The sequence below is a fragment of the Misgurnus anguillicaudatus genome, chromosome 22 (genome assembly GCF_027580225.2).
Source record: "Misgurnus anguillicaudatus chromosome 22, ASM2758022v2, whole genome shotgun sequence".
In the NCBI taxonomy this organism is placed as follows: domain Eukaryota; kingdom Metazoa; phylum Chordata; class Actinopteri; order Cypriniformes; family Cobitidae; genus Misgurnus; species Misgurnus anguillicaudatus.
Genome location: NC_073358.2, coordinates 51221548 through 51231485, shown reverse-complemented (window position 1 = coordinate 51231485; position 9938 = coordinate 51221548). Strand labels below are relative to the sequence as shown.

Here is a 9938-nt window from a genome sequence, read left to right as displayed (position 1 = left end):
TATGGATTTGGGACAGTTTACGTTGGCAAAAAAAGGAGCACAAAAATAATGCTACAATGTAAATCACTTTTCTCTTCTTGTTTATTTAATTGCTGGTCTGATGTGAAGGAAAGCCTGCAGATCACACAGATCATGCTAACCAAACTTATTAACAACTTCATCATCTAAAGAAATGTGACGTCCTGCATTTATGTGGTAAATTCTTTCAGTGCCCAGGATTTGGTGGCGATCTCCTGTTGGAGTCGTGAGTATTCCTCAGCAAGAGTCTCAAAATCCTTCCCATAGATCTCAAAGGACGCAAGCTTGGACTCCACCGTCTGTTTCTCCATCTCAGAAGATTTCAGCTCTGCATTCAGTTTCTCTCTGAACACAATAATAAATTCATGACATCTCTGGTTTCATGACAACTGACAACACTTAATCGAACCAGCTCCACATACAGAGAACAAATACACAAATCTGTACCAGTTAAAGACAAAAAGATTTGCCATTACTATCTATAACATTAACATTCATAAGTTCAGCTTTTATCCAAACCCACAGTGCATGCATCTCTATGTACACTCACCTAAAGGATTATTAGGAACACCTGTTCAATTTCTCATTAATGCAATGATGTGGGGGATGTTTTCTTGGCACACTTTAGGCCCCTTAGTGCTAATTGGACATAAATGCCACTGCCTACCTGAGCATTGTTTCTGACCATGTCCATCCCTTTATGACCACCATATACCCATCCTCTGATGGCTACTTCCATCAGGATAATGCACCATGTCACAAAGCTGGAATCATTTCAAATTGGTTTCCTGAACATGACAATGAGTTCACTGTACTAAAATGGTCCCCACAGTCACCAGATCTCAACCCAATAGAACATCTTTGGGATGTGGTGAAAATTCATGCCCTGGATGTGCATCCCACAAATCTTCATCAACTGCAAGATGCTATCCTATATCAATATGGGCCAACATTTCTAAAGAATGCTTTCAGCACCTTGTTGAATCAATGCCACGTACAGGGTTAAACACAGTATTAGTATGGTGTTCCTAATAATCCTTTAGGTGAGTGTATTTCAATAATCTTTCTTCTTTCGTTAACCTTTCATTTTCTATTATTGACATAGACCTACTCACATTAAATTACGGTGTTAGATTTAAGGAAGTAGATATGGCGATACATGCCGGTGTGACTCACGTAATTCTTTTATGAGCAGCGATCTTGTCTCTTGTGTAGGTGTCAAGTTGAACTTCGAGCATCTCTGCCCTAGAGGAGGAATCTCATCATTACAGCGATACCAAAACTACACCAATAAATATTAAACCAAAGCAAATACAATCATACCTTATCTTCTGCAAACCAATCTCACATTTGGCTTCAAAGTACTCAATCTTTTTTCTATCCAGTTCTTTCTGAGCTTTCAGTCGGAGATCCAGGATGAGACACTGCAGGATCTTCATACATTTCAGCAGCTCCTGTCAAAGCAAACCGTGATAAATCACTTTTAATACAACAAGATCCTCAGACTAGATACACAGATGTGCTGTATGTACTGACGGAGAGGTAAGCATGAGTCTGTCGTTGTAGTAATGTGATGTTCTCTCGGTTCTTCTCACTGAGACTCTTCGCTTTCTTCTGTTCACTGTCCAACAGCACAGGAAGTTTGGAAAGCTTAACATTTCTGAGACCTTCGCTTTCATTCTCTGAGAGATAAGAAATGAATTTATCTTCCTATTTAGCATTACATCAAACAATTATAAGAGACATTACACAAATAAAATACAAAAATGGGGGAAAAGATGATGTGTTACCGCAGTCAGGCTGATAGTACGACAGTATGTTGATGGTTTTCTTCTTCAGATGCTTCAGCAGTTCTGATGGCAACCTTTGCTTCATTTGTAAAATCTCCTGAAAGTAGAAATATTCAAGAAAAGCTTTAAATATGACACATTAAATGGGTCATATTTCATGTTTTCCCTTGTCTTCGGAGTGTTAAAAGCTGTTCGTGCATATAGAAGATCTGGAGAGTCTCAAACCCCAAGAGATTTTCTTTCTGAAAGTGAAGGCTCATTCACGCCTTCCTAATAATATGTATATATAATAATTATGGATACATAAATACACACACATGCATGTATAATTTTAAGAAACACATGTGTGTATGTGTATATTAAGTATTCATATTTACATATCATTAAATTATATATAAATATAAAACGTATACACATGTAAATACTTTTTAAGTATATACATGCATATGTATCTATATTATACACAATACACATACATATATGATGTAAACAAAAACTTTTATTCTGCAAATGATTAGTTGTTATGTAGCCCTAGTCATATGACCACTTTAAGGGAATGTTTCAGGTTCAACATAAGCTTTATCAACCTATACATATACAATGATTCTGTGGTAATAGACATTGATGTGTTAGTAGAGCTGACTAAACTTGAACTTCGTTATCTTTAAAGATTATTGTATGAAATCTGAATACTTTATATTTTTAATTCTATCCACTAGGTGGTTGTGATGTGATTGTTCCTGTTCATCAGGTAATTGTCTTCTCAATCTGTCCACAGAAAGTGCCAAAACTGTACTGTGATCTTCACTGATATCAGAGCTGCTGTTCAAAAGTCTGCTGCATTGCACCACCAACATACACTGTTCCAATGTGCTGTAAAACTGCAGAAAATAAACACACACATCATGCAAAATTAGACAATATACTAATATATGTACAAATCATGAGCATGAACAGATTATGAGCATTGTACTACTAACACTACTAATATATGGTGTGTGTTGCAAAATAACATAGTAAACATGAATATTCTTTGACAAATTTCTTTATTCTCTTGTACAGCAGTATTTTTTATGGTTCATCTCACCTTCTCTTCCTCTGGTGGAGTGCTGGAGTTTCTACTGAAGCGATTCTCCTGAAGGATCTCCTGCAGAACTCTGTAAACGCTCTCCACATGAAGCCAACCCAACCTCTGGGTGTGCACCTCACGCTCAGCCTGCAGGGTTTATGAGCTCATATTAATCGAGAAGCTACATAGCTCAGCGTTAGTAGTGCAAAAGGTCATGTGTTCGAACACAGGGAACACACTTGGTGATAAAAATGTATACCTTGAGATCAGTGGCGGTCGGTGACTTTTTTTTCGAGGGCGAACAATGCAAAGCTCATCACAACATGTATTTAGCCCGTCATGTGTATGTTTCGTCATTTTAAAATATGTTCTGGGCGCGTCGTGACTCATGTGCATCATGCGTCTTTGTCAAAATAAGTGCTGCTGCACACACATCTAAAGGGTTTATGATAAAAGAGAAGCTCGCATTTGCCAGATACTCGCTTAATTTCATGTTTAATCAGAATTTAGTGTTAAGTTAGTGTCTTACGAGTTTTTTAAGAATGTGAGCGTCTTTTTTATCATAAACCGTGTCGACGCGTGTGAAGCAGGCACGTGTTTTGACAGGACGCATGGTGCACATGGTTCACATGATGCAAACAAAGCATATTTTGACATGACGGGCAACACACACACTCCGAACACACATTTTTAAATTCGCGCCCCTCAGAAGAGAAGTCACCGGCCACCACTGCTTCAGATGTAAGTCGCTTTGGATAAAAGCGTCTGTCAAAAGCATAAATGTAGGACACAAAATGTATGCTTTTGAAGATTTAGGAGTGTTGGGATAAATTGTACAAAGAAACAAAAATGATTATCTAATACAGCATCAAATATAAACATGACATTGATTGAAGGACAAAGTGGAATTAGGTTTGCCAATCCGTACTGATCCGTACCACATATCTCTTGTTTCAGAGACAGAGATGGTAAACATTTTAATTACTGCTTATAAAGTATGAATGCATTTATTGGGGTCTGACCTTCTCAAGATCTTTCTTCAGCTGCTGTGTGAGTCCAGTTCGGTCTACATGCTGGGACAGAGTGGCCAGTAATTTACACAGCAAAGGATTCTGGATCAAATCCTCTTCTGTCATCTGACACAGAGGGAATGCTGCTAAAACTACAGACACAACACACATGATATAAGAGTTACATTTAAATTAACAATAGTGGTCAATGCATGACATAACACAGTAAAACATGGTAAACTCAAACCTTCTTGATGTAAGCTGTCTCCTTTACCCAGAGTGGAGAACAGCACTGAATCGCTGCTATGAGACATGACGGTATCCTGTAAAAAGAAACATTAGCACAATATAAACAAGGATAAATGTATTCCATTGTAATTATATAACATTTTTAAATGAATCTATTATCTTAAATTAATTTTTAAATGTTTATTTACCTTGATGATTGGCGTGTCACTCTTATTAAATTGTCAACTACTGAGGTACAGTAACTGATTTTGTTTATTGACATTCGCTCTTCGTTTTTGCCGCCAGGACGTTTGATCGACTGCGCATGCGTGAGATTCAGCCTGATGATTGGTTCTTCTTCTTCTTCCTTTATATTTAATGGCGGTTGGCAAACCAGCTTTTGGTGAATTTCCGCCACCTACTGGGGTGAAGTTTAAATACCTAGGATGTTGGAAAGGAAAATACTACAATCTACAAAAAAAAAGGAAATTTAATTGAATAAATCCCTCACATTTTGTGTATCAAACGTGTATTTCTCAAATACTTAAATAATAGCAAAATGGCTGTCCCTTCAAATAATGCACAAAACGGGGGCCTATTTTGGACACAATTCAATTCAATTCAATTCAAAAGGACACTGCCTAGGTTCAGAATGAAAATCTGGCAAAAAATATTTTATACATTTATTTATTTTATTAGGAAAATGTAAATTGAATTATATTTATATATAAATCATTTGGAACAAATAAAAAACACTGAAAACGTGTTTAAATATAATTATGCGTTTTATTTTTTCTATTTTTTACCCTAATGTATGTAATATCAGCCAGACCCAGAAACAACTCACTAAAAGCTCCAACAAAACAGGAATTGAATGAACAGAGACATGACTGACTGACTTAATGTCATAATGCACCTTCTATTCATTGTACATCCTCTTCACAGTCCTTACAGATTTTCAATAATTTTGTGTAATGCTTTTCAGTACACTACACTAATAATAATAATTCATTTTCTTGAACAATCTCCTGTGACAGAAGTGGAGAATGGAAATGTTACATTAGTGCCCATAGTAACATCTTATAATATGTCCTTTATTATTTAATGTATCCAAATATCTCAATTTCTCTTTGACTAAAAAAATATAGCTCATTAAAGTAGATGCAAAAGGCCCCCTTTTTTTTTTTTTTTTTTTTTTAAAGAAAAAGGTGCTTTAGAAAAAGACTAACTACAGATCGAATGTACAGAGGACGGTAAGGATCAGAAGTGTGAAAAGAAAGACCTGTGTCATTGTGTGGGTCAGGTTAAATGCACATAACTATCAGAGATTGCAGGCATGAATAATTTGTTATGAATTGACAGAATTGATGTGGAAATGTACTGTATAGTAACATTAATGAACTGATGGAATTGTAACTTGTGGTTAATTTATCCATCCACTGATATCTGGAGATATATTAATAATGAACATAATTAAATGTATAGTATTCAATCCAATCACAAACAACAATCAATTTTATTAAAAAATATTTTATTTTCAAAAAGAAAACACACATTTTCTAAGACAGAAATAGACAGCAATTGATATTTGCAACTGTAAATGTAATAAAACTGCTTTAACATTATAATATTGCACTGAATATGTGCTCCTGAATGCTCATCATAAGTGCTCGCATGCGCAGACGTCCCCTGAAGCTAAATGTCATTAACTAAAATAAACCCTGAAACAGAGTAACAGTGGAGTTGTGCGTGTGTGTTTATTTAAAGCTGGATTTCGTTGAAAAGAGGCGGTCCCAACTGAATCAAATGTCTGTGTTTAGTTGGCAATGGTCGATATGAACATGATGTGAATCATAAGTTATCCAGAGATAGTGAGATAATGTTTTGTGTGTGTTGCTTGCTCTTGACTCGCGGTACATCTCCAGAGGTAAAGCTGATGTGTCTTTAATAAATCTGATCAAACTAAACACTCTTCAGGATGCAATACTAATCTATAGATACTCAAGAATAACATGAGATGAGTAGAAACACTGTGTGTTTTTATGAATAAATCTCTGGATGTTTATCAATTTAAATGACTTCTAAAAATAAAACAGTGACTTTACAAAGTAACATTTTTAATAAAATGACTTACCTCTGAAACAGTTGAATAAAATGTTGTGCTGCTTTATAGGTCACCTCCTTTATGTGGCCTTCAAGACCCCTGAATGCATAAAGAAAACAATGTGAATCATGTCCTATATACAAACATTAACAGTCAACAGTTCATATACAGATCTCTCTTACAGATTTTTTCACCTTTAGATATAAAATAAAAGATTATTTACTCTTCTGAAATGATTTGTGGTTAACTGACGTTTTCATTGGTCGTCCACGTCATAGTCAGAAATCTCTCATATATTATATGTCATAAGCTGTAGGGAGACCTTTATAAAACCTTCTGATCTTTTAAGCTCATAATCAGATTATTAGATGTGAAGATCTTGAATTGATTTGAAGTTAGTTTACAGTTAACTGTTTTGAACTCATCTGTGATCTGTCCTGTTAGTGTTAATATAGGAATTAAAGGAGAACAGAGAAACTTTAGTCTAAGTTTAGTTTCTCTCCCAGTGTTTTTAACCTAACTTGGGTCTTTGTCTTATTAGATTTACAGTAAGTTTGGCTGTACATGGTTTGTAGTGGATGATGGAAATGTTGGTAAAACCTGATCATGATTTTTGCTCTTTTCATTTGATGTGGCTGATAATCACATTAAAGTTTGTCATAATAAATGAACATAATGAATGCGTCACTAACAATCTTTGTCATTTTTGTTTTCTGCACTAGACTTTCTTTAATAAAAAATATTTTTTATATTTTTGCTGCTCATGGGGATGGGGTTAGAGGAGGTGAGGTTGGGTCTCCACTTCTTGACTTTTTTTTTTAAAACAATCCATTAAGTCTTGGCTTTTTCTTCATGGAGACCATGCCTTCAGATGCTTCCTGCAAATAAAGCAAACAGAGATTTAAGACATTTAACAACTTTTATAATTGAATTTGTTTTGTTCAGGGCTGTAGTATAAATCTACCTGTGAACTACAAGGTGGCGGACGCTTGCAACAACGACGAGGAGGAGATTTGGGAGGAGGCACTTGCTGAATCTTCTGATTGTGATTAGATGAAGGTCTATAAACAAAATATAAAAGTACTGTGAGAATTGCGTCAGCAAACATTCAAGCACTAAAACATCTTAAATAAAAAACTAAATGTAATATAACAAAGATTAAGGCTGAAATAAAGACTTACTGAGAAACCGAAGAACGATTGACCTTTGTAGCATTTACTTTAATTTGCTGTAAATAAAACAATCAAAGATTTAATAAATGAAATTCTTAATGATATTGTCACTAATAACGTTTAGGGCTTTGGTGAAATCTACCTGAGAGGATGATGGCGTTTGGGAAAGAGGAGGAGTGACCCGAGCCGACAGCCCATAGAGTTTGGCCCTCTTTGGTGCCGGCTCCATCTCATCCTGAAGATTAAATACACGTATATTAAAACAAATTGAATTTAACACAAGTTCTGCTAAAGGCTTCGGTTTAAATCTACCTCTGTAGATGAAGGAGCCCGACGCTTCCTAGACGGAGGAGAGGCGAGAGGAGGGGCTTGATGTTCAGGAGGTGAAATTCTACACATACATATAAAGATACTGTAAGAACTGTTTCTGATAACATTTAAACAATAAAAACATTAAGTGTACTGTAAAAGATTTAAAAACAGCTAAAGGTAATACTAGACTGATTACAGATGAATTTAGAGAGACTTTGATAAACTTACTGAGAGGATGAAGGAGTGTTCCCAACCTCCATGTACACAATTTTATCTGTATACTTTTGATGTAAATAAAACAATCAGAGATTTAAAACATGTACATCAAACTCCTTTTTCAATAATATTTACACTAATAATGTTCACAATCTACCTGAAAAGACGGAGGCATCTGCGGCTGAGGAGGTAAAACTGAAACCAATGGGCCATTAGGAGATGAGGGTCTATAAATAAACATAAATATATTGTTAAGAAAGGTTTCTGTAAACATTTGTGCAAATAAAAAAGGTAAAGTCTAAAACAGACAAACTATGATAAACTTACTGAGCTTTAATATCACTGATTGATGGACACAGTCTGGCTCTCTTTGGTGACACCTCCGCCTCACCCTGAACTCTAATACTTTGCTGTAATTAAGATTAAATACACATATATTAAAACAAATTGAATTTAACACAAGTTCTGCTAAAGGCTTCGGTTTAAATCTACCTGTGAACACGAAGGAGCCCGACGCTTCCTAGACGGAGGCAGGGAAGGAGGAGAAGCGAGAGGAGTCACTTGACCGTGAGGAGGTGAAAGTCTACACATACAAATAAAGATACTGTAAGAACTGTTTCTGCTAACATTTAAACAATAAAAAAATAAGTTTACAGTAAAAGATTTAAAAACACAGCTAAAGGTAATACTAGACTGATTACAGATGAATTTAGAGAGACTTTGATAAACTTACTGAGAGGATGAAGGAGTGTTCCCAACCTCCATGTACACAATTTTATCTGTATACTTTTGATGTAAATAAAATAATCAGAGATTTAAAACATGTACATCAAACTACTTTTTCATTAATATTGACACTAATAATGTTCACAATCTACCTGAAAGGACGGAGGCAGCTGAGGAGGTGAAACTGAAACCAATGGGCTATAAGGAGATGAGGGTCTACAAATAAACATAAATATATTGTTAAGAAAGGTTTCTGTAAACATTTGTGTAAATAAAAAAGGTAAAGTCTAAACAGACAAACTATGATAAACTTACTGAGCTTTAATATCACTGATTGATGGACACAGTCTGGCTCTCTTTGGTAACACCTCCACCTTACCCTGAACTCTAATACTTTGCTGTAATTAAGATTAAATACACATTCATTAAAACAAATTGAATTTAACACAAGTTCTGCTAAAGGCTTTGGTTTAAATCTACCTCTGTAGATGAAGGAGCCCGACGCTTCCTAGACGGAGGCAGGGAAGGAGGAGAGGCGAGAGGAGTCACTTGACCGTGAGGAGGTGAAAGTCTACAAATACATATAAAGATACTGTAAGAACTGTTTCTGATAACATTTAAACAATAAAAACATTAAGTGTCCTGTAAAAGATTTAAAAACACAGCTAAAGGTAATACTAGACTGATTACAGATGAATTTAGAGAGACTTTGATAAACTTACTGAGAGGATGAAGGAGTGTTCCCAACTGAAGGCTGTGGAGCAGGTGCAGGAGGAGGGAAGGAGAGGACCTCCACTGAAGGCTGCGGAGCAGGTGCAGGAGGCGGGGAGTAAAGGACCTCCACTGAAGGCTGCGGAGCAGGTGCTGGAGGAGGAGAGGACAGGACCTCCACTAAAGGCTGCGGAGCAGGTGCTGGAGGAGGAGAGGACAGGACCTCCACTAAAGGCTGCGGAGCAGGTGCTGGAGGAGGAGAGGACAGGACCTCCACTAAAGGCTGCGGAGCAGGTGCAGATCCCGGGAAGAAGAGGAGACCTGGTGGAGGCTCTGGAACAGCCAAAGGAGCCGGGAAGGAGAGGACCTCCACTGAAGGCTGTGGAGCAGGTGCAGGAGGAGGGGAGTAAAGGACCTCCACTGAAGGCTGCGGAGCAGGTGCCGGGAAGAAGAGGAGACCTGGTGGAGGCTCTGGAACAGCCAAAGGAGCCGGGAAGGAGAGGACCTCCACTGAAGGCTGTGGAGCAGGTGCAGGAGGAGGGGAGGTGAGGACCTCCACTGAAGGCTGCGGAGCAGGTGCAG

General features: G+C 36.9%; 2 protein-coding genes across 11 annotated transcripts in view; both read right to left on the bottom strand.

Annotated features, from left to right (window-relative positions):
- Nucleotides 1-9938, bottom strand: part of LOC129416444 (uncharacterized) — a 49132-nt gene that overhangs the window by 14297 nt on the left and 24897 nt on the right. For 4 of the 10 annotated variants that reach the window (XR_012365192.1, XR_012365195.1, XR_012365194.1 and 1 more), the window contains exons 12-20: nt 8798-8861; nt 8653-8705; nt 8412-8502; nt 8247-8329; nt 8077-8146; nt 7932-7984; nt 7704-7782; nt 7534-7626; nt 7401-7447 (exon numbers count right to left, since the gene is read on the bottom strand). Coding sequence is in view for 4 of the 10 variants with exons in the window: in XM_073860441.1 (XP_073716542.1) it covers nt 7401-7447; nt 7534-7626; nt 7704-7782; nt 7932-7984; nt 8077-8146; nt 8247-8329; nt 8412-8502; nt 8653-8705; nt 8798-8861 (633 nt within the window). In the remaining 6 variants the exon portion in view is untranslated. Of the gene's footprint in view, nt 1-5515; nt 7098-7183; nt 7281-7400; nt 7448-7533; nt 7627-7703; nt 7783-7931; nt 7985-8076; nt 8147-8246; nt 8330-8411; nt 8503-8652; nt 8706-8797; nt 8862-9938 lie in introns of those variants that run through there. The other 6 variants (XM_073860440.1, XM_073860442.1, XR_012365191.1 and 3 more) reach the window with 5 other exon arrangements.
- LOC129439572 (HAUS augmin-like complex subunit 4) overlaps nt 64-9938 on the bottom strand; it is a 40152-nt gene continuing 30277 nt past the window's right edge. Inside the window, exons 2-11 of the mRNA XM_073860447.1 lie at nt 4326-4369; nt 4135-4210; nt 3900-4039; nt 2896-3024; nt 2552-2689; nt 1809-1908; nt 1555-1700; nt 1342-1472; nt 1195-1263; nt 64-363 (exon numbers count right to left, since the gene is read on the bottom strand). Coding sequence (XP_073716548.1) covers nt 189-363; nt 1195-1263; nt 1342-1472; nt 1555-1700; nt 1809-1908; nt 2552-2689; nt 2896-3024; nt 3900-4039; nt 4135-4201 — 1095 coding nt within the window. The 5' untranslated portion in view covers nt 4202-4210; nt 4326-4369 and the 3' untranslated portion in view covers nt 64-188. The remainder of the gene's footprint in view (nt 364-1194; nt 1264-1341; nt 1473-1554; nt 1701-1808; nt 1909-2551; nt 2690-2895; nt 3025-3899; nt 4040-4134; nt 4211-4325; nt 4370-9938) is intronic.